This window comes from Micropterus salmoides, unplaced genomic scaffold, assembly GCF_014851395.1.
Source record: "Micropterus salmoides isolate LMB-PRFRI ecotype aquatic unplaced genomic scaffold, ASM1485139v1 Ms_hic_scaffold_1, whole genome shotgun sequence".
Taxonomy (NCBI): Eukaryota; Metazoa; Chordata; class Actinopteri; order Centrarchiformes; family Centrarchidae; genus Micropterus; species Micropterus salmoides.
This window is the reverse complement of record NW_024040040.1, coordinates 9,003,870-9,028,460: the sequence shown is the minus strand read 5'-3', so window position 1 is coordinate 9,028,460 and position 24,591 is coordinate 9,003,870. Positions and strand designations below refer to the sequence as shown.

Here is a 24,591-nt window from a genome sequence, read left to right as displayed (position 1 = left end):
GATTTACAGATAGGATGAAGCAGTGGCTTCTCTTCTAACGTTTGTGCTGTTAAGTCAATACTGAGAAGTGAATAAATATTGCAAAGATCACAAGATACTTTACCACAGATCTCTTTGATCATTCGAATGATGTCCTCTCTCTGAAATGAATACACCAACACAGTGTGAGCATATAAATAAACATGAGCAGTAACTAGAAGTATTCAGATCCTTTATTTAGGTTAATGTAGAAATGCAACACTGTTAAAATACTGCACAACAAGTAAAAGTCCTGCTACTTTTATAAAGTAGATAATTAAATATGATGTTTCTGGATTCATATTACTGCTACATTAACACATATGTTGCATTTTACAGATATATATGTAAAAGATTGAGCTCACTTTAACTACTTCATCGTCTTGGGTAATTTAATCTACAACAACATCATCACGTGTGTAGGGCATCTCTAAAAAGCTGATGCATTTAGCTGAAGAAGGAAAAATTTGGAAATACATAGTTTTCAATGGACAGGAAGGGTATGAAATATCTGAAAGGTAACTAGAAACCAAAGCTGTCAGACAAAGTTTTGGGAGTAAAAAGTACAGTATTTGCCTCGAGGATGTAGGAGAGTATTAGCATAAAGTTGCATAAAATGGAAATACTCAAGACTCACAGTGAGGCCTGCTTCTCCTTTGACCCCAGGTCGGCCCTAAGATAAGAATACAAACATTAAAAAAGGAAACAAAAAACAATTATATTATTGTAAAAGAGTTGGGTTTTTACACATTTTAAATCCATTTACCAGACAAATATTTGCTGAAATGAGTAATAACAAGCATTAGAGCACAATACACTTTCACATCGCAGAGGGAGGTTCAATTCCCATTTTTGCCGACCACAAAGCAGCACACAATAAATGGACATTTAAAAGCATCATTAGTGTCACTCACAGGTTGCCCGGAGGTTCCAGGATCTCCCAGCTCTCCTTTGACTCCCTTTAGCCCCCTCTCCCCTGCCGAGCCACGGTCACCCTGTCACACATTGCGTGACAAAATGTCAGTTATCAAAACACATCCAACACAAACCCACATTCAAAAGTCGCAGACATCATGGTGACTCACTTTAGCTCCAGGAAAGCCTTCTCCTGGTAGCCCCCTCGGCCCTGTCACGCCCTGGGCCCCCTGTTCACCCTGAATCAAACACATGAAAGTACTTTGCATGTGCAGGCCAGTTAAAGACTTCTCAGATAGAGATTACAGATACATGCATTTCTACAAGGACAACAAATCTAAGCCTACCTTTGGTCCTTGAATTCCTTGTCCTTGCGGGCCTGTTGGCCCTGGAGGGCCAGGCCGCCCAGGGTTACCCTGTCGTACAGAGGATACAGTAAGCATAACTTTGGAAAGGACTTTATTCCGTTTCCCTCTGAGTTTGTCCTCTCTGCAACCCTATCTGAAAAAACCTGAACCTTAGAGCTACAGATCCATCTCAACGTTGCCTTGAAAAAGTGATCTGCAAGCAATGTTTGTAAATTGTAGAGGAAGACAACTTATTTGATAGATTCCAGTCTGGTGTCCACACAAGTGGTGTGGCATTTTATCGACGCCTCCTAGCCTTAGTGATGGCCACTCCATCGTGTAATGTAAAATCATGTCCACTCACCCTCACATCTTCACTGTAATTACGCATTTTGTCAAATTTTAGTTTGATTTATGTTCCGCTACAGGCAACTTTTACAAAAGTAAACAACGAAAAAGGTTTATTTTGTTATATAATTTTATTAGTGTTGTTTGGACTGTACCAAAGTAAAGCTGTAGCAACAACACAGAGTGTATTGAATGGAGAGGGGGTGGTTTGCTGTATTTTGTTTTCACTACTGTTTTGTTGACCTCTTAAAGCTGGGGTAGGCAACACTGGAGAACTAGCTAGACACAGCTAGATTTTGAAAATAGGCAGGTAGGCCAGCCTTAATATGTTCTTATTTTTAACAATTCTTTGATTTAAAGTCCCCCTCTGCTCTAACATGTGTTTTGTTTGTTGTGCCTTCACTTGGATGTATGAGCTTGTCACTGCAGAATGATGCATGTGCAGAGTTTGACACTATATGGCTGTTGTCACATTCATCTGCTGAAGGAGGAAAGTTTCTCCAAGTTCTCTGAGTTTAGGACATGTGCGTGTTTTTGTGACATTTCAAGTAGTCGGAGCCAATCATGTCCCGATATGTAACGTACACAAGTGTGATGTGGACACTTGAAACATCCAGAGCACAAACACTGAGAATGGACTTTAGGAGTAGGAGACTTGTGTCAAAATGCACGCGGAGAGCACGTTACAGGCCAGGCCAGCCATGTATCAAACAAATGTAATCATTAAGTTATCTATCTTCAACAGATGTAAAATGAATGTGAAACAGCCTGCCATTTTTCTTGGAAATAGCATTTTCAAGGTGAGCATTATCCCTGTTTTATAATACTGATTCATGCATTTTTGACACCACCACTCTCTCAACATGGATGAGGACTGAAATCTGCTAACATGATCTGCTTTCTCACTTTTCCCCCCATAATTTGACAGCTTTAGCTGAGTCCTCAATTAAATCTTGCCCACCCCTGCATGACTGTGACAGCACTCAGACCTGCAGAAGCACTGGTCTGAAGCCTGCAGGGAATCTGGATGTGATGTTTGAGGACATGTGGGTGCTGGGTGTTGCTTCACTTAGGCCAAATGCTTCTCATCAGACACATATGTCTGTGGAGATTCACACTCTGCCCCAATGTGTCAGCGCGCTGTGGGGGAAATCATGATAAATACCCTGAACAAATGGAGTGGCAGCCTTTGAATATAAGGCCCCTGTGGTGGGCATGTTCACACACAAGATGAAGCAGTCTTTTTTCAATTTGGGACTCCAGCAAAGATGTAATTCTTTAGAGAATATGACTCAATCATGACCATCTGGTTGTATGTCAAATAAAATTACGGCTTTCTGCATAAGTAAACTCATTACAATGTTGTCCTTGACTCGTGTTTGCAGAAACAGAATACAGATTCTTTTTTTACGAGTCAAAAACGAGTCAAAATGGAGGTCATTTTAGTCAGAAGGAGTGTCAATTCTGAAAAAAAATTTAAGTTATTAAGTACCAGAGGTCCTTGGAGGCCTTCGCCCGGAGGACCTGGTAAACCAGGCAACCCTCGGAAACCAATATCCCCCTGCAAAGAAGAAAGCACAGTGAATATATATGAACACTTACAACACAGCAATTTACAATCCATCAAACAAATGAACTTCTGTGCTGAGTAGAATCCTGTTTCCTTTAATTAGTTTCCTTAAACAAATGACCAAATCTTTCACAGCGGAGATACTTTCACTTATCTTCAATGCAGACTCAGGCCTAGCTCTGAAATTATCTTACAGTATTTGACGATTGCTTTGGCTCATTTTTCACAACAGAGGTTCGTCTTAACACAAAATGTTTTACTCCTATTTTTGGCCTCACACAATGCAGGAATCGTCTGTATCATATAAGGTAACTGTACTCTGTATCACAGAGTTTCACAACACTGTATGTTTATAACTGTAATCTGTGTTGCTTTTTAAAAAAGAATGGTCATTAACAAATAATGCTGTCAGTAACTAATCCTTATCAAAACTGAGTTTTTCTTTAAGATTATTATACAAATAGCGTGAGAAAAGAGTGTTAAATTTATGCAAATACAGTTTTTCTCTCTGCTTACCCAGCGGATAATGGGTCAACTTAAATCTAATGCTCACACCTTCTTTGCACAGCAAGAGCCTTAACTGGCGAATGAGTTAACTATTTCTCATTGCTTTCACAGTTTTCTTTGAGTATTAACACACTTTTCAAAACAGTTCTCAAAGAGAGACACGAAACCTAATTGAATAACCATGTTAACACTTTGCAAACACTCAGTAGCAGTCTACTCTCTAAGTTGTGAATAAATAGCACCTGTGTGAACTTCATCAATAAGTTCTCAACATATAAAAGAGGTCAACAGATTAAAGTGGATACTTGCACTATTTTACAGCATCAACACACTGATGAAGCTGCTATTATGGACATGATGGACATGGACATTATGGACATGATGGTGTTAGATTGCGGAATATTTCCTACGTAACAGTGCTCACAAAGTATAGTATGGTTGTCAAAGGGAAAACAAAGTCAATATTTTGAGGCTGCTGCACAAAAGTTGAAGAGGTTGATATTGATAGCTGTAGTTTAAACATTGTCATCTATTCTTAAATAAATGAGTTGAAAACAAATTTTGATGGAAATGTTTGGTTTTAATGGGTGTTTGTCATTTCATCTTCTGTTCAGGGCTGTGTGCGAGCTGTTTTGAAAAAGTAAACTGAGAATAGAAAAATGTGCAAAAGCTATCGAGAAAAACAGTAAGAACAGAATAAGAATAGATAATGAAGTCGGGTGTCTTTATGTGTCTGTCTTCACAATTCCCCTTTTCTGTTCTGTAATCTACCACGCTGGTTTTTATTCAAGACACCAAACCTTACATATTTACATGTTTAACATGTTTTTTAAGGAATTAACAACGATGTTGCAATACAGCTCCTCAGGGTTTTATTAAAATAAGGAGAAATGTTTGCGCATGCATGTTGATTCAGTGACACGTACACTAAACCTCGAAACTTTGTTTTTATTCTGTGATGTAACATTGAAACTCTGCAGTGAAAACTGAGCCAATGTAAAATACTGTCAGATAAAGGCAGACGACTGCAACACCAAGACCAATTATTATCAATTATTGGTAATGATATGCAATATAATTTATTTATTTATGTTGATGTTAATTGGAGACAAGTAAAACGATGAAGAAAAGAACATTTTATAATTCAGTGTCAGACTAAATGGGGACTGTCAGATGACTAAATGAGTATGTTTGAGGATAGAAATGCATAATGCATGTCCTCACACTCACAAGTAAAACTACACTTACACTACTCCAACATCACTGTCTTTCCTTCTTTCTTTCTTTCTTGCTGCCAACATGCAAGTACTTGACAAACATTATTTTTGGTCTGACAGATCTCACCTTTGGTCCAGGGATGCCCACTCCTTCCAGGCCGGGTTCTCCTGGAAGTCCAGGCAGACCAGGAGGGCCCTAAACAACACAAGCCATTAAGGTAGAGATGGTGACATTTTTAAAGGAATAGTTTGACATTTTGCTAGGAAGGTGGCGAAGACTCCAGGAAGTTACTAGTCCCGGGCCAAGAAAATATCTGGCACACAGCCCCCCTTAAAGAAAAAGGCGAACTGTTCCGTCTTTACGCTGCGGTTTCAGTAAGGATTACACAAATGAGATATAACGTGTTAATTAATGAGCTTTGCATGAGATTTTGTAATGGTTAGACGGTGCCGAGCTTGATGTTTCCAGTCGTTATGCTAAGCTAACCATCTGCTGGATGTGGCTTCAAGTTTAGTGTACAGCCATGAGAGCGGTTCAATTTTATCATCTAACTTTCTGCAAAAAAGTGATACATAAATAAGCATATTTCCCAAAAAGGTCGACTATTCCTTTGAATCTCTTCTTCAGTGACTCCCCCACTGTGTCTCCTTTGCTATGGTCTTAATAAAGGAAAACACACTCAGGGGGATAGATAAGGGACATCTACTGTAACTTTTGGTAATAAATGTCTCAGTGGATGTATGGCTGGAACGAAAAGGTAAAATAAGGAAGACAAAAGACAGATGGATGGACGACTAAATGTAATGTGTAGCTGGATGGCACAGATTTATGAGTGTACAGGCGGGCAGTGTGTAAATCAGTTCCTCACAGTGGGGCCGGGATAGCCGTCTCCTTTGGGACCGAATGGACCTGCGGGTCCTGGGTCTCCACGGTCTCCCTACAACCGACAAATATGTAAAAGTAAATAATCCATTCAGGCACAGGACACTAAGTGATTTACAGATAGGTAGACGTTCAAAGGAATGTGGATGTAAATGCTTTACATATGCTTTCTGCTCCTTTGCGTGCTTCTGTATTCGTGCGATACATCAAAACAGGGGAAGGTCAAAATTACAAAAGATGCTGTAGCATTTTATGAACTGAGGGACAGGATGTATGCACATTTTTTGACATTGTTTCTATTCTTGCTGGATGCTGGGGCATGGTCTTTGTGATGAAAGTGCGCACACATGTTGCCAGATCAGGCTCTCTTTACATTCATTTGGTAATTGATTTTCCAAACATAGACTGTTCAGCTATGACAACATGTTTGCACTCGTTAAATAAAAATCTGACTTTAAGTGTATGAGTTGACCGGCACACATCCAAGAGTTAGACATGAGTTAACATTGTTGTTTTTTAGAACAGAGGTTTATGCTGAGTGTTACCTTTGGACCAGGAAGTCCGTAGCCAGTCTCCCCACTCGGACCAGGAGGACCACTTGGACCAAGATCACCCTAGAACACATGTTAGCACTAATTAACTCTATATTACAAAGGTTCCTAACAGTAGACATTCAGTGAGGGAATGTAACTATATTCATTTACTTTAATTAGTAGTAGTAAGTACAAATTAGATTTCACTTTATGCTACTCATCTACTCATACTGCATTACAGAGGTATACATTGGTTTTTTTTACTCCACTACATTTATTTAACACCTACAGTTTGCTAGTTAATTTGCAGATTAAGATTTTACACACAAAACCTGTGATGAGATTACGCTGACGCTTTTATCCAAAGCCACTTACAATTACTTTATAGGTCAGAGGTCGCACGCCTCTGGAGCAACCAGGGGTTAAGTGTCTGCAAAGCTTACATAGGATCACTTTAAGCCCCTTACCATTTTACTTTGCATTGTGTTTTTTGTTGTGCCTATAAACAAATATGCAATTAATTAAGTTCACCACAAAGTAACTGCCACACAGTTAACCTAGGGCCTGTGATGGTTTGGGGGCACTCGCCCACTTTTCCCAGTTGGTCCTAGTCATCAACATTATACAAAGTCGTTCAAATCAGCCTGCCTTTGACTAAGCCACAAGATTAAAATGCTGCTTCCATCCATCCATTGTCAGTGAACAGTAAACTGACACTGACACTAACTGGAGACATTATGTTGCATAAGCTGTTCCTTGATATTATAAATATATTTTGCTGATCATAGTTACTGTAATTATTTATAGTATTTTAACATAATTAACATTTTGAATGCAAGACTTTTACTTGTAATTGACTATTTTTACATTGTGGTACTTTTGCTTTTAGTTACAGGTTCCCTGTGGAGTTTTTGACCACAAGTAGCTTGGTTACAAATGCACATAGACACACATGAACACACGTGAGCTATTCGACAGCTGGAGGCAGTAACGCAGGAGAAACAATGAATGGATAGAAAACTCCACACGGCACCTTTTAGTAAAGAATCTGAACACTTCTTCCACCATTGCTGACATTATGTCGCTGTGTAGCACGTGAAACCTGTCGCTAGTGCCATGAGATAATTCCACTTAAACAGGTTTAGGAAACAATTGTCTATCTCTTGAAATGAGGAGTATGGCAATCATAAAAGACTCCTGGAAACATTTCAGCAGCACTGGGAACAAACAGATTTGTTATTACTTGTTTTATGAAGATGCACAGGAAACATGCAACACGCTTCCACAGTAATGTTGCTACAGTAGACTGGGAGTCGTTACCTTGGGCCCGACGATGAAACGGCCTGGTGGACCAGGTATACCCCCCCTGCCTTGTGCCCCTGGTTCTCCCTGATTAATGAAAGAAGAGTGGTAAAAATCATTAACTCATTAATTCTTGGCATTTATGCCCTTCCAAGAGGCCACGGACAGGGTCTCAATGCAACAAAAACACTGAATTATTTAATAGCTAATCATGGCTTAATAGCACCTCACCTTTGGTCCTGAGGGTCCAGCAATGCCAGGTGGACCTGTCAGGCCCCTGATTCCTCTTTGGCCTTGGTCGCCCTTAAAGATCAAATTGGGGAATACAGTTACTAATCTGACAGCTGTGACTTTACTTATTATATGCAGGTCAGCAAAGTCCTTCTGCTAGACTTGCAACAAAGTGAGCAGAAAATGTTTTTACCTTTTCACCCTGGATGCCAATTCCAGGTGCCCCCTCTAGGCCCCTGTGACCTACAGCTCCTGGTTCACCCTAAAGACACCAACAAACACGTTTTATTACTCATAGGGGCTTGATATTTGAGCAGACACATGTAGATACAGTAGCTGGTGAGCTAAACTACCTTCTGTCCTGGGGCTCCATCCTCCCCTGGCAGGCCCGGCAAACCAGACATTCCCGGTGATCCTGGCTCACCCTGAGGACAGATTCATGGAGTGTGTCAGTTTATGGATTGGAAAATTTAAGCACTGTAAAAATACAGATGGTTGCTGCTGACTCACCTTAGCTCCAGGTTCTCCAGCCCCTCTCTCTCCTGGGTTGCCAACCTCTCCTGGCAAACCTTGGTCCCCCTGCGTGAGACAAGATAACATGACAACATAAACTTATTCTTTGACGCTGTTGCTAACAGTTTGTGCTGGGGTGTAACTTTGATGTGTGTGATTAGTGTACAAACCTTGGGTCCAGGCATACCCTCTCCTTGTGGACCTCTGCTCCCTGGTGGCCCCCTTGGTCCTTCCATGCCCTGCAGGAATAAATGCATGCAGTAATGAAAAGAGGAGCCATTTATTAAAAATGAACACTAATTAAAAATGTGATGGCTAAGGGACTATCCGAGACTTCTTGGGTGGTGTTCAAGTTTGAAAAACACAGAATGCCCTTGGATCTATACAGTTATTAGTCATTGAATGGATTCTGGTGAGAAAGCAGCACTGCAGTGAAGTTAAACGTGTCATAAAGTTACAGCAATATTGCAACGATTTATCTATATAACATTGTTGGACTCGTGATGGAAGATGTGGGTGTCTTATGCTTCTAGTGGCTAATGTAGCCTCTAGCCTCAAGCAGAGATGAGAAGCGGGCTACAGACGTTCTTAATTCATTTTCCCCAAACGACACTGACTCAAGCGACATCTCTTGATGCAATTTATTAAATTTCACACAGCTCCCTCTCGAACCACAAAGGACCTTACACAACTTCGTTTACATAATGTCGGAGTACTCCCCATAAACCTAACTAGTTCAGCATCAAATGTTGACACTGCTAACTTGTTCTGCAAACTTTGTTTCAGTTAAGTGAAATGAAACAACAGCCATTTACAGGCTGATTTTGGATCACTTCATTAATGCACACTTTTTTTTCCAGTCCACAAACAATCTGAACTCTTTATCGTCGGTCCTTCCACGGATAGCTGAACTGTAACCAATTTTTAGAGTTTTGTTTATGCACATCAACTTGTGCTTTAAACACAATCAGCTGCACACAAATATAGAGCTTACAGGCAGTGCAGTGTGAGAGCACATGGCGCACACACCTGTCTACCTCTCTTCCACACATCAGTGAGCAGTGGACTATAGCCACATCCTGACATTAATTAACTTGTGTTTTGATATCAGGGAAGCGATCTTTGGCTCATCTGTCAGCAGGAAACAATCTCCTCTGTATCTCCAGCTGTACTGAAAAACAGAAATACTAATGCAACTCATGCTTCATGTTGGTTTTATTATGATCAGACCAACCTTATCCATAGGTTTCATCTTTTTATCAAATTCATCTTTATTTCTATTATTTGGAATCCAGGAATGGAGTTAAATATAAGATGGTGCTAAAGCCCCCCAAAGCCGGTGCCTCATCCCAGTTTATTCATTAAATAGCAGCAATAACTATTTATTTTCTTTGTTCAACAAGACTAAGAATCTGTAGCCATGCTAGCAGCTATTTGAGGCTGTACTCGCACATTACAGTGTTTATGCCTAAATACAGTTTGCTAATTGTGAAGGAACTTTACTTCATCAGAGGGTAACGTCACACAGGATTTCCCCAGCTCAAGTTAGGATCATTTACTGTGCTAAAGAAAGCCAAAGTGACAGCCTGTGACTCTACAAAAGCAAAACTCTACTCTCTGTCCGTTTGCTTGACTGACTGATGCAGCTGCCTTGATAAGGATGAACTCTGTGGTCCATCTCCTAGGTAACCCTAGGTCAAGATTAGCTTTATTTTGTTTTATACAAACAGACTGCCCGGCTCCCTTTAGAAAGTTTTGCATGTGACTTGGATGACACATAATGTGACTTAGGGTAAAAATAGGTAATATTCAATAGAATCTTCACACACGTATATTGCTGTGAAGAATAACCTTATTTTGACACTTAGTGAATCTCTGTAGGTCTGGGAAGGTTAAATACTCCCCGCCATAAGTATCCTTCAGATTTGGTTGGGCATTACTCCGTGTTCCCCCTCTGTCCTGCTGAGGTTCACTGTGTGGGTTTTAGTGGCATCTAGTGGTGAGGGTTGCGAATTGCAACCAACTCCTCAGCCACCGCTCAGCCCTGCTTTTGCAAGCGTGTAAAAGAAGCTACGGTGACCAACACGCTCTTTCGGCTCTTGTGCCGTGTGGTCCTTCATTTGTCCAAATTTCACGTCTCTTCTTACTTCTAACAAACCAGACGGCTACTACTACTGCTCCTACTTCTTCTTCTTCTTCTCCGTTTGGGTTACCATAGAAACATGGTGGTGCAGCATAGTGACGTCCATGTCCAAGAGGACCCGTGGTATATGTAGATGTATGAGTATATATGAAATGGCTCATTCTAAGGTAATAAAAACATAACTGATCATTATGTAAGGTCTTGGACCTTTAAGACACTAGAAAAATAATAAAAGAAAATATTAAATAAATTTAAACATAAGGTTTGCCCCCTCCCCTGCCCAAATAATTTTTGTACAGTTCCTAAGAAAGGCTGTTAAGACATTTACATTCATGGGATTCAGATGAAAAAAATTTATTTAATGGCAGTTTAAGCCTCAATGGGAGTTATTTTATTAAAGTACTTGCCTTCTCACCCTGTATGCCTACTCCTGGGAGGCCGAGGGGCCCTGGAAGACCTGGAGGACCAAAATCCCCCTATAGGTTCAGATAAGAATGGAGGTTAATGGTAATAACAGCATGTAAATGTTGATGGCATAACATTGCTTCACACAGTGCATTTCATGATTTATTGCATGTGTAAAGCACCCAACTGTTGAAGATTATGCGGTTAATTGCATTTCATGAGTGCATTCATGTATTAAAATATTTTATACAGATAACTTAATGAGATTTGTTTTTTTTATATTCAATGCCTTTTCATATGTCGCATGCAACATTAACATCATAAACGTATTATGTTAATGTACAGAAAACCCTGCAGGCACTGGTTTGTCATTACCACACAAACACATTGCAATTATCTGTGATCAGCTTCACCACAACGCTACAGTAAAGCTGTCAACACAATCTGTGCCAAGAACTGAAATGTAAAAAGCTTTATGTTTTTCAAAGACCCATGTTTTCTGGGGATACCGGTTCCATTCATTCCCAAACGTTAACATCATATTCAAGTGACATAAGATGAATTATGTAACACATTTTAAATAACTCAGAGTCTTCTAGTCATGTCCCATCAACGTCTGTGAGCTAAAAGATTGCCAGATGGCTGCAAAGATTTGCAATCACATCCTGAAAGGTAGAGAGAACACCTTTATGTAATTGTATGACCGTGCCAGTGCAGAGCTTTCATCAGTCCAAAACTGTGAAGCTGCATTCCTCCTACACAAACCAAGCTTTAACCTCGAATCATCACCTGTAACTCTGACCTCCTATATAACACCACGCTGAATGCATTCACCGGTGGCTCTGCCAAGTCTTGGCCTTCTTTGCAACAGGACTTTGGCTTTATCATCATGCCTGTGTGAAGGCATTACAGCCAGGCGTCTTATTTACAGCCTCTCTGTACTCTACCTTGTCTCCTTTGATTCCAGCGCCCGGCTGTCCTCTGGGCCCCCGCTGCCCCTCCAAGCCTCGCTCTCCCTGTGAAGACAGACAGAGAAGTTATTGCCTCCTGCCTCTTGAAATAGCAGTTAATATACAGTATGTGAAAACAATGACAATGTTAAGCGCATACGCAGGATAACGGGAAGGCCAGAAATGTCACCCTTTCGCAGTCAGACAAATGGATAGTCCTATTTTCACTACTTTCACTTAACCTGATGTTCACATGAATCGGCCAGTAGAAATTGTTATACAACAGACTGGAGCCGAATGTGGGCTTTCTGATTGAGGTTTGGGCAAAAACATTCCTTTCTAATTCCTGTTTATGTTTATGTCTACATGGATGCTGATGGACAGTACAGTTGCAGAGACATTTTACTCTCAGATAGTTTTGGTGCCAAGTGTGAGTAAACTGTCACTGCATGTTGTTACCACAGAAACCAACACAATGCCCTTCAAAGTAAGTAAATTATTCCAATTTTCAAATCTGACGTTAAAGACCCATTTGCCTCAAAATGTTGGAGGTAGAACCTCCCAGAAATAGAAATGTATGTAAGTGATTTGTGACATGATAAATGTGTCTGCTTCATGCCCTAATAACTAAATACATGTTAATTGCATAACAGCAGTGTGGAACTTTTAGACCTCCAGAGTACATAACAGAAACAGGACAAAGAGTCATGCTAGGCTGTATTTAGGCACAGTCGTGCTTTGAGCTAAACGCTAATGTCATCATGCTAACGTGCTCACAATGTAAAGCACAGCTCTTCCTCACTAAAAAAATGGTTGTATATGTTGATTATGCTGCAGCTTATTACAACCCATATTTACGTTTTTTTGTTAGGCTGCAACCTCTAGTGGTGGAAGAAGTCACAATGTCCATGTACAGAGGTGGTGGGTTGATGGATGTGTCAGGTAAATCCGGGACTTTCACAAGCTGACTTATTTAAAGTTTTAAGTTAAATAATGTTTCGTCACGTGACTTTGTGACTTGCGTAATGACTCTGTGTTTTACATCGATGATGCTTGGACTCCACCTGTTAAATGCTGTGTGACTAAGGTCACAGTATAGCTAGGGAATTTAATCAGTTTAGCAAGTATCTGGTCTTAAACTAAAGTACTGGATGATGCCACTAAAGGAAAAGTTAAGGGATTGCCAAATTTATTCTGAGGGTTGGGGAGGGGGGGGGGGCAAATTTCCTCAACATAGTTGTTGAAACATACTTAAAAACACAAATGCGTACCTCATGGAGGTGCTAGAGGAAAATCCATCCATGCCCGTGGATAAGTAAAACTTTTGATTTATGGTGGATCAAAAAAGGGGAAAGGGGATCACCAAAGTTATTAGGGCTCACCCTCTGGAGAATATGAATGTCAAGAATGTCAGTGTACAAGATTTCACGGCAATCCTGACGGAGATCTTTCAACCTGTGATAAGCTCAAATCAGTCTGTGATATTGTCTTTATGTCCAAAGTTGCAACCTCTTCTTGTCAGGTTAAAAATTCTGTTCAGACGCCACACTTACTTTGTTTGCGTCAGCTCAGCCTACTGTTCCAGATAACATGATAGTTCTATTCCTATTGAGGTTCAGCAAAAGTTTTATATGACAGTGGCTGCATGCTTATAAAATCAGACACATGTAAAACACACATGGTTAGACTCAACTTGGCTCCTTTTATAGCTGGACTATGTGAGCATGTAACTATGAACCAATACAAGTTAATGGTACACACTAAAACATAATATGAGAGTAGCAGAAGACTGGGTTATTATATAGCAATATTTCTTGAAGGTTTGCTAACATTAGCTAACTTTAGCAACCATACGCTACTAGTGATACCAGACCAAATAAGGTTGTAGCAGCAAAACCCTCAGAGTGTAGTGAACTATTTAACAGTGTGTTTAATTTCTTATGAATTCAGCTTTTTAATTTGTAATGTGTGTTTTAAATGTGTGTTTTGTACTAAGCTGGACATGTTTGTACACTATATTGGACTATATTGTAGTGGTTGTGGATGGAACCAAAGGCCTGAGGCATCTCCATATTTACATGTTGATAGTTTCTGTACAGAGTTAACACAGTAAATGTGCTTTTAACCCTGTATCAGTAGAAGTAGTAGGGTTAGGGTTACTGACCATTTTGTGAGGAAAAAACATTTAAAACATGATTTAAAGAGTATCTCTTAAAATGTGTCTGGAGAGGATCTATAAGTAATAAAAAACAGAAAAAGCAGGACTGGAAATACAGAAAGGGATTAGACCAGTAATCCAAGTTGACAGTAAGTACAATGAAAAGAGTGCAGCACAATTTCTGGCTGTGTATGACTCTGCAGAGAAGTCTTCTTTGTCTTGTGAAAAGGTCATCCAAGGACAACAGAAATAAAGTGTCAGACACAGAATATTTTATATTGGTTGTTGGTTAGCATAGTGAAGCTGCATTTGCACATCAGCTTCAAAAAGTATAGATTAATTGTCATAACTCTATGATGTCTCACTTTGGCACACAAGTCTAGGTGCTAATGAAGTGGGAAAAGGGTAATATTGCTGCTGAGCACCAGTGAATATGGAGCTTGTCGAGGCACATCATGTGAGGAAGGCTTCTTTTAAAACAAGAATCTGCGAGTCCACGGTAAAATCTCCTGTTGAGGAAAAAAAACGAGCACCCCCGAGGCCAATCCGTACACCTCCTCCTGTTCAGTGGTGGAAACTAGCTGTTGCCATCTCAGAAGAAAATCAACAAATGATATATTAAATGAAGGTCCGGGAGAAGTGGAAAAATTATCACCTGAATTATAGTTCTCTCTCTGGATTTATCCAAAAAATTGATGATGATTTTACACCCACAATTTGAAAGGAAGCACTCACATTTTACAAAGCAACATTTCCAATGTGAATAATAAGTTTTGCAATTATAATGACGTAAGATGTGATGTAAGTGTTGATTTGATGAGCTCTTCACACGTGGAAAATATTATAAAAATGACTTATAAAGTACTTAAATATCCAAGTGTTAAATGAACTCTGGTAGATATTTCTGTAAAACAATTAAAAAGCAGGAACTGGTGTATAAATCTAGGACGGTGCTGATTTTACAAACATGGAGGAAATTTAAACATTCCCCTAAAGGAACATTTTAAAGCCAGAAATTTAAAAATTAGTCTCTCTGCTAAGGCCTTGGCCACACACCATTATGTTGCAGTTATGATGATTATGCTGGTATATGACATTAACCATATTTGTTTTTTGTTTTGTTCAGTAACTACATATGAATAATACAGTAATACAGTAATTAAAACATCAACTTACTACTTACAGTGAAATAATACAGCACATAAATGAGAACCCTAACCTCACAGTATATAACAGTGGACTGGTGTAACAGGAATTCTGTAACCCATCAAATATTATGACACTACTAGTGAGTGAATTTCAGCTATATTGCCACTAAAAAAAACTTCTATCATGCTTGATCACAGTCTGTATTTTGATAGCTGGTGTTTCTGTTTTTATATTGTTGTGATTTGGCGCTATATAAATAAAATTGAATTGAAAATTGAAAATTGAATTGAATTGAATATTGTAACTGTGGGAAATGTGACCCTTAGATAAAAAGAGGATCTCACATTGTGATATTTGTCATGGTTTTGAATTTCAGAATGTGTGCCCAGTCTATTGACACAAGTCATCAAAGTAAAACTCAGTTAGTTTATTTTCAAGTTTATAGTAGGTGTGTGTATTTCCAAAAACCCTATAGAAGCATTTTATTTCATTTTTCTCTACATGTAGACCTACTCTTGTGTAAAGTCCTTCCACCGACCCTAAGGCCCCCATTGAATCCAGGGTCCACATGCACACACATCTATCTATGAACTATAACCCAACATTCACTAAGAAAACAATCTGTACATTTCTCAGATTAGTTGGATTTTTTTAACAATTTATAAATTTGACCTGTGTGCTTGATGGTCTAAACGCTATTTCAGAATGTGGAGAGTGACATTCTGGCGGGGAAATACTCAATGCCATTACTGTAACCTTTTGGCCTAAAAGTGTGTGGATAAATTCTTAGGGAAAATGCAGAGAACTCGGCAAACTGCGGTAAGGAACATGTCTTATCTTTGAATTCTGCGCATGTGTGCACCTGTGTGCGAATCCACATGTGGAAGAGAGAGACAATGTGTGTGAGTTTTTGTATGTGTGTGTCTGTACATCCTGAAAAGAGACAGATGGAGGAACCGACTCATATTTTCCCATCTTACTGAGTCAATCACTCTGTCATGTCTTCAGGTGTCCTGGCTATTTTCCTTTCTATGTACCTCATACAATGAGGTAATAAAAGCCATACTGCACTGCTGTATGTGAATTGATGAAACGTCTGTGTTGTGTTATCATCTCTTGTAACCATACACGTTGTCAATTTCCTGTCATCATGCCCTGGAATCTGGAGTCCAGACGGGGTCTTTGCCCAGGTCAGTGGGTAGGTAGGTGAATTGAAGATGAATGCATGAAATGGGGTCAAGAGGGTTCAAAGCTTTTAACTGGCTTAAGTGTGTGAGCGTCCTGTAAAAAATTGTGAGCCCCTAGAGAGACATAAAAGACACAACCGCACCTTCGGCCCAGGAAGACCTTCTCCTATCAGTCCCCTCTCTCCTTGGACTCCCTGTGGTCCTTGAGGCCCCTGAGTAAAACAAAATGATGTTAATGACCACTGGAGAAACATGAAAGAATTACCTCCAACATTTGACTGTTTGCTAAACCCGTCCCCTGAGCAGTGACTGATCATTGATTAGCAGCCACAGTCAGGTGTCTTTGGATTTCTCCACATGGGGCTGTAGTAAGAGCAATCCTCTGCATATTTTTTAAATGTTTTATTAACCTTTTCAAAACCTAAAAGACAAGAGCAAGTTTGTCTGCTCTAACCTAAGCTAAAACACTAGCTTACAGTAACATAGCGTTACTGCCAAAGCCAAGGAGCTTCATTTAGGCCTACTACCTACTTTAGTTTGTGGGATTACAGGTTCGGAGCCAAGATGCTCCTGCATCAACGTTTGGCTAATGTTAGCTTCTGATGTGTGGAGTATCAGTGAAATCAGTGGGTGAGGTGCTAGGCAGAGCCCAAAGGATATTAAAGGAAAGTAGCCACCCCAGCCACAGCCTGGGAAAAGACCACCAGACTGCAGATCAGCTTTGTGCCCCAAGCTATCAGACTTTTAAACTCAAATTCATCCTCAGCACTGTTCCATTGAATATAGTTTATTTCTGTGTACCATTTTATGATTGTTTTGTACTATTGTTTACTGTTTGCTACGTAGTAGAAGGAAGTTACAAACTTAATTTCACTTTACAACTGGTAGACAAATAAATCTTCCAGCTTCTATTTATACTCTAACACCTCCAGCCAAGTGCTCCGTTTGCCAAACACAGTCCATCATCGGACATGCGGTGTGATGCGACGGCCCTGCGCACAAATGCAGCTGGGGGCGCAGAAACATCAAATTTGTTCCAGTCAATTGCTGTTGACCACAGCTTGAACTAAATGACTGACAAAAAACAAATTGCTTTCTGAATGTAGACCTGTATAATAACAAACTGGTCACTAGCCAAGATTTTCGCTTTGGCGAAATATCAGCATGCAGATGCAGCTACCAGGTTTGTTACTGAAACACACTGTCTGAAACACAGCTATCTACTGGTAGCAACATTAACATTATAGCAAATGCTAAATTCTGCCTTTAGTCACGGCCAGATGGAGAAAGCCGGGTTGGGTATTTTGTTGCCAGGACACCGGGGAACCCCCTGCTCTTTCGAGATAAGTGTCATGGGATCTTTAAATGTTGGTATGGCTGCTGGAGAGGGGATAACTAGGTTCACCCTACAATACAAAAACAATGCTGCTCCTACAGTATTTTCTCTCTACATGGATCACCAACTGGTGAGGATGCTGACTTATTGTAGGTGATATGTAATATTCAAGTCTTTACACATATTGGGCACCTGGCCATCATGTGAATCTGTAATCTCCATTTTCAATGTAATTGTTTAAAATGAGTCAAACAGAAACATAAAAAAGGTCAGCTGGAGATGGAATCTGCTAGCAACAGTTGTTGGCTAGAATTGAGAAACCTGCTTTTGTTTACTCCTGCATGAAATCAAAGGCCAACAATCATTTTTGCTGGTAAATTTACCACCGTCATCATTTTAAACTGCATATGCGCCATGTTAGAGTATAAAGCTTGACAGAAGCATCAGTAACTGGGAAGTAGTGAGGCGTCAATTAATGTTGCACTGCCACCACCTGCAGCCTTGGTGTGAGGTGTGTGTGCTGTTTCTTACTCACCGGTGGTCCAGACTCGCCAAGTCCCGGAGGACCGGGAGGCCCTGGTTGCCCCTGAATACCGACATCACCCTGTAGAGAGTGAGATGAGTACATGAACAGGGTGAGATACAGGTGGATTATTATGTTCTTGTGACTTTATTTTTCAAAATAATAGGGCGGCAGACTTTACCTTGGATCCTGGAAGGCCGATCCCTGTTTCTCCTTGGATTCCAGGTGGCCCAGGAAGTCCCCTTTCCCCCTATAAAAAGACAGATATGTGCCAATACACACACAGATGCACAAACCCGCTGCTTTGTTAGCCTGATTACTTGGTCCAAGGCCTCATTTTGACATGATCAGACATAAGTAGAGCTGTCCAGGTATTCCCATGTCCAAAAAACACTAAATTAAAAACTCACTGTGTTCAATTTTGTCTAATCTAGTTTCTCTCACTCCAAACTTAGGCACACCACTTTTCCTACCTCTAATATTTAGCTATTTTTAAAGGGGGTTTATACATGTCCTATGGTGTTCCTTCATTCCTTTAGTCAAGACTTTTTTGGTAAAGAAGGCAATTATTCACAGAGAAGCTGTAAATAATGGTGTGCAGCAGGAGGGCACATGAGAGGCATGAAGAGGGCGTGGAAATGATAAGCGCATACCGGCACTTTTTCCCCTCATTCCCTTGCCCTTTCAGGCAAGTCGGGACAATGTTTAAAGACAGACATTAGTCTGCCATTCAGGTGATATAGGATGACAGCCAGACAATCAGCATGAACATTCTTTCAAAATAATTAAGGGGGGAGCACTTGGTGGGGAGTGTAGGCTCATGGCAGAATTGGCAGCTATAACACGGGAGAGGGGGCTTCAAAAGTAGGAATAGACTAATAGGCTGACAAGGTAATAACAGATATGGTACTTCAGAGGAGTTTCAAATTTTCCAGTGATGATGGATCATAACTCACAAATAAGTGTTCAAATATATGGTGACCCCATCAGTGTTTTCAGTTGTAAGTCTACTTAACATTTGTGATGTTATTTATGGCCATGATGAATTGATTTAATCTAAATGCATTTTAAATGTCAACTTCGTGAGTGTAATGTTATTGTGAGAAAAACTAGCAGGGACAGAAAGAACACTTTACTAAGTCACATGTGTTTTCCCACTTTATATTCTTCCCCACGCAGCAAGACATTTAATTTTTCACCTCCACTCCACGGGTACCAAGGCTATTCATTATCTTTGTTCCTGATAAATCCGCTGACATGGAAACCCCTTTCATACAACTATGAAAGTGACTTAATTTAAACCAGACTGGAAAAGAGTTTAGTCTCCAACCAAAAAACCCAGAAGCCTTCAGATATGCATCTGGTTTTGGAGAAAAAGAAAGGCACAAAGTGAATTCACCCAAATGTAAAGGAAGCACCAGTTGGAGGGGGGTCGATTATTTCTTAGTTTCCTCTTGTAATTAAACACTTCCCAGATTTCAGAGGTCAAGCAAAAAGCAATTTCACAAGCATCAAGAATGAGGAATACTTACTTTTTTACCCATTGCACCTTCAGGTCCGATATCGCCAAGTGGACCAGGCAAACCCTGAATTGTAAATAAGTGTGTTATGGTTACACGTTGGGTATTGCAAAGTAGCAGATTATCAAGGATCGGACAGACCCTGAACATGACATAGTTGAAATGAAAACAGAACAGTGATTGTCCTATCACAGCTAAGCAAACGTAACTAGGCATGGCCTTGGGGGGGGGGGGGGGGGGGGGGGTTTGCCTTTCCAAACCAAAAACACAACAGCACAAACAGCTAATGCTAGCATGCTGGTCTAACTGGCTTACTACTTGTAGTAGTAAACTGGCATTACTCTGAGGCCAAAGAGAACACCATTAGCTTACTATTTGTGAAGTTACAAGTTATGTTAGAAAAATCCCTTCACAGGACAGGACCACCAACAGCATGGGAGCTAAGATAATAGTGGCGCTACATGACAGTTTAGGCTAACGTTACTGGTTACCTAAGATAGCATAATGTTTCCCAAACTCATCGGTGGAAGTTACATAACGTTACATACATGACTTATGTCACATAATGTACTTACTTCAACCCAAACTCCTTGTAAAATGCAAATGTGCCATGCTAAAATGGATAGCTTGACAGGTGTAGCAACAATAACTAAGAGACAGGAGGCTTGGAGAAAGGTCAATTGGAATACAGGGTCAAAGAAAGGTAGATTTCACCTGAAGTCCACGATTTCCTCTTGGGCCAATGGCACCTTCAGGACCCTAGAAAAGAAAAGGAGTAGCTTAAAATTAATAATCCATGGTGATCATAAACAATAGTTCCATCTTAAAGGGATTGTGTTACATATAATGATAGTGTGGTAAATATAAATATAGGTAAAAGGATAAAGAATGAACTTCAACCGGTGATTACAATAAAATAAAACTATATCGCTTTAGAAAGGTCAGTCATTTATATTTTACTCAGATAAAAATGGGTGAGACTGAGTTCTAGCGGATTTCCGTGACTGCACACTGAATCAATGACAAAACAAAATAAAATTGCAACAGCAACTTATATTTGATCTTGGTTTCAAGTTCTTACAACATTCAAGGGCTACATACTCTGTCTCCCTTAATTCCAGGTGTGCCACACTCCCCTCTCTCTCCCTGTAAGAGAAGAAAAAACTAAATCAGTGAAGTCCATAGTGTCATTTTGCATAATTTAAGACTTACAATCAAATCCCATGGCTTTCCTAAAACAGGTTTATTGTGTCACAGACAATAATTCTACAATATCTCTCACTGTTATAGAATATCCACAAGCGTGGGAATCTGACACTTTGATAAATATTGCAAGACTCTATATAGTAGAATCCATACCTTCTCTCCTTTGTATCCTGGTTTTCCCTGTGTTTACAAAACAGTCTTGTTAAGTCAGGAGGAGACAGACAGCAACCAACACTCCCACACAGAACAAAACATGTCTCATATCCTTTTAGAGCTATTATTCATGTGAAAGATGAAGAAATCTGACACATTTTTATACATTACTTGTCAATCTTAACCAAATCTTAACTTGATTTAAGACCGTCAGCTCACCTCTGCTCCTTCCCGACCCGGAAATCCACTGAGCCCACTCTCACCCTAAGGGAAAGAGGGATTTTAGTTTTACCAGGAAAGGCAAGATATTGTACCAGCTAGAACTGGTGTTAGGTTTGTATTATGCAATTTGCTATAAAACAAAACAACAACTGATGGTTAAATGAGCAGGCATCACCTTTTGTCCCTTTGGGCCGGGTCTTCCGTCTTCTCCAGGACGACCCTTCTTGCCCTGCAGAGAAAGTAATGGCAGCACCATTAGGCAGAAAACAAGCCTAAAAACATTAGAATGAGAGCAATGCAGCATTGACTGACGTGTTGCAACAGTGTGCCTTCTCCAGAGATTTGAGGGAAAAGCATGACAACCTTGTATTTATAGCCTACAGGGTAACCAATCAATTTGTCTGTTATAAATAAAAATAACACATACAAATGATTTAGTACCCCTTATTAAATCATTACTTTCCTTTACAGTATACATACAAAATCTTTTAAGGTAAACTTTAGTAGGACACATTTCAGCTTAGTATTAAGCCATAGCCAAGCTAAACAATAACAGGGTTCACTTGAGCAATGTTTAAAGTTTAAAAAAAGTATTTTTCTTTTTCTTTCTCAGTGTATATTTAGACAATAGGAAAAGTAAATCATATTGACAATCTGACACATTCTAAATACTAATACATATATGCATATCAGAAATTAAGACAGTCCTGACCTTAAAAATATCTAGATTAGAAAAGCAAATGATACAATGAACAATATAGTGGTCCAAGTAAACTAATGCCTCTACCTCAGTATTATGTTTGGTTTCAAGGTGAAAGGATAAATGTTATGTCACCTCAGCTAGTTAGCATCTTATCCGGGACTGATCACAAGAAACTGCAATGATATATATCAAAGAAATACTCTCCTGGCTCCATCTTCATATTTACCACACAGAAGTCTATGTCGTAAATATGAAGCTACAACAAGCAGTAAGTTAGTTTAGCTTAGCAATACACAAGCACATAACAGCATGTCATATTTACACTATGTTTTTTGTATGAATTAAAAAGTTAAGATATATGTTAATTAGTGAGCTTTAGAGGTGCTGACAGGGCGATTTTGTTACCTTTGCAAAGAGGCAAGCTAGCTGTTTCCCCCTTTTCCTGGTCTTTATGCTAATTGTCCTCCGGAGATAAAATGTTCAATAGCTGAAAATCATAGTTTAGCAGCTCATTAATGGTGTAATTTCATGTAATCATGGTCAATATAATAGTTTTCCTTCTTATTAGCTGCCTTATGTCCTGCGACATGCAATTTCTGTTGCTTTTTTTGTTGACCTACATAGGCTGTGCTTCATGGAAGCAACATGTTGCAAGTGCCTCATGGATAAAGATCATTGAGTCTGGGAGCAGATGAGTCTAGTTGTCTGTGTGTGAGGGAACTCACTCGAAAAACTGTCTGGCTCTTCGCTCTGTTTTCATAAATGTGGTTGTGGACTGTGCATGTTCTTATCTTTCAAGTATCTCCCTGTCTGTATGTCTCTGTCTGCACACACTGCTTCCGTCAGTGTGCGAATGCTGCCCGTGATGTGAAACAGCTTTTGTTCGGAGCATTAGGTTTAAGGGGATAATTATTCTGTTCCCATCCTGTGAAAATACATCAAAGCAAAACCACTACGTCTAATTGTGGCTGACCTCTGTGTGATAAAAGGAGCGCTCACATCATGACATGGCTTTGGCAGGCAAAGAAAGTCATGCATGGAACATCTTATCCACTGAGCATGTGTCCTCAGACAATCCCTGTGCCTGGGTTCCTTCAACAGACATCGTTCTACTGATTTCCCATGTAAATATCTGTTTAGGCCTGTTCTCAATAAAGTGCAAGAGGAATGTAAAGCATTTGCTTTCCTCTCACTGCTGCAGGGAAACAGAGCTTTGCAAACCATACGATTTACTAACCCCCCCCATAATTATGTAGCCTGTTACCATCAAGGGTGCCTTTGTCAGCTGTGTTGTCTCTATGCTGCTCTTCAAAAGGAGGCAGTTTGGGTAACTGTCTTTTAGGAGCGGCAGAACAATACATGTAGTTTTCAAAAAGAGATCTTATTGTATGTAGCAGGGGAGGGCAAATATGGAAACCCAAAGTGTTCAATATTGAATTAATGAAAACAACATTATGAAATAATCATACAAATATATTATGTGTAAAATGATTAACCAACAAGTTGTGAAATAATCGATTAAATAATAAACACTTACATTATTATTAAATGTAATTTGTTCAGTCTTCTCATAATAACAGGGCTTTATAAACCCCTCCCTTTGTTTAGCTTACCAAGGCTGCTGAAGCTGCTAACCTAGCCAGCTAAAAAGTTAGGCTCAGTTGTGATCTCGGATTATTGAATTATTATAGCATCATAGTGAAGATATAGGGTTAGCATTGTTACTTAGCTCCTGTTGGCTCTAGCAAAGACAAATACTGAATTAATTTTGCTCTTCACAGAGTTGTGTCTTTCTCTGGAGGGACTGAGGTAACTGCTTAGTAATAAACCATGCCCATAACCCCGCCTTGCTAGTTTGCCAGATAGGTAGGTCGCATGAGCTGCCTTGTGAAGCTAATAAATAAAAGGAGATGTTATCAGTTTCTGTCTGTGTAGCGTATTTATTTATAGTAGCTGGTTGAGTCAGAATTACTTTGATTTTGTTTTACTTTGTTTCTCTAGCCAACTGGTGCTAATTGGTCTTGGTGGAGGTGGGTACAACACCACTGTCATGAAAAGTGACATTATGATAAGAAAAGTGGAATTTTGAAATGTAACATTGAATTAAAAGTGAAATAGTGAATTAAAAAAAGACATGAAATCAAACCTTTGAAATAAAATGTCCTATAATTAATTAATATTCAGAAATACTAATATTAATATACTAATCTCAAACAGTTTGGCGCTCAATAGGCCAATGGGTAGGAGGAATACTTACAGCAGGACCGCTGGGTCCCCTCTCACCCTTGTCACAGGCACACTTGCTCTGGGCCAGAGGACACTTCAAACACAGGGAAAGACAAGTCAGACAGGCCATACAGGGATCTGAATAAAGAAATGTGAGGAAAGACCGCGGTCTGGAGACTTACCCCTTCATCTGCCAGTGCCGTCTGTAGAGCAAGAAACATAATGTCATGACGTGGTCACATTTATTGCATATGGTTCATTTATACCCCACCAGCAAACATTTACAGTTAAAGCAATCCAGCAGTCATTTTCTGTGAGCCTAAATC

At 39.7% G+C, this 24,591-nt stretch overlaps 1 protein-coding gene across 2 annotated transcripts in view; it reads right to left on the bottom strand.

Annotated features, from left to right (window-relative positions):
• Positions 1–24,591, bottom strand: part of LOC119901277 (collagen alpha-1(XXVIII) chain-like) — a 38,208-nt gene that overhangs the window by 5,610 nt on the left and 8,007 nt on the right. For both annotated transcript variants that reach the window (XM_038716898.1, XM_038716889.1), the window contains exons 4-31: positions 24,448–24,468; positions 24,297–24,359; positions 21,512–21,565; positions 21,334–21,378; positions 21,115–21,141; positions 20,857–20,901; positions 20,470–20,514; positions 19,768–19,821; positions 18,417–18,485; positions 18,248–18,316; positions 16,520–16,588; positions 11,880–11,948; positions 10,935–11,003; positions 8,555–8,623; positions 8,382–8,450; positions 8,225–8,296; positions 8,065–8,133; positions 7,872–7,943; positions 7,659–7,727; positions 6,351–6,419; positions 5,792–5,860; positions 5,050–5,118; positions 3,121–3,189; positions 1,281–1,349; positions 1,104–1,172; positions 933–1,013; positions 656–691; positions 104–140 (exon numbers count right to left, since the gene is read on the bottom strand). In XM_038716898.1, coding sequence (XP_038572826.1) covers positions 104–140; positions 656–691; positions 933–1,013; positions 1,104–1,172; positions 1,281–1,349; positions 3,121–3,189; positions 5,050–5,118; positions 5,792–5,860; positions 6,351–6,419; positions 7,659–7,727; positions 7,872–7,943; positions 8,065–8,133; positions 8,225–8,296; positions 8,382–8,450; positions 8,555–8,623; positions 10,935–11,003; positions 11,880–11,948; positions 16,520–16,588; positions 18,248–18,316; positions 18,417–18,485; positions 19,768–19,821; positions 20,470–20,514; positions 20,857–20,901; positions 21,115–21,141; positions 21,334–21,378; positions 21,512–21,565; positions 24,297–24,359; positions 24,448–24,468 — 1,687 coding nt within the window. The remainder of the gene's footprint in view (positions 1–103; positions 141–655; positions 692–932; positions 1,014–1,103; positions 1,173–1,280; positions 1,350–3,120; positions 3,190–5,049; positions 5,119–5,791; positions 5,861–6,350; positions 6,420–7,658; positions 7,728–7,871; positions 7,944–8,064; positions 8,134–8,224; positions 8,297–8,381; positions 8,451–8,554; positions 8,624–10,934; positions 11,004–11,879; positions 11,949–16,519; positions 16,589–18,247; positions 18,317–18,416; positions 18,486–19,767; positions 19,822–20,469; positions 20,515–20,856; positions 20,902–21,114; positions 21,142–21,333; positions 21,379–21,511; positions 21,566–24,296; positions 24,360–24,447; positions 24,469–24,591) is intronic.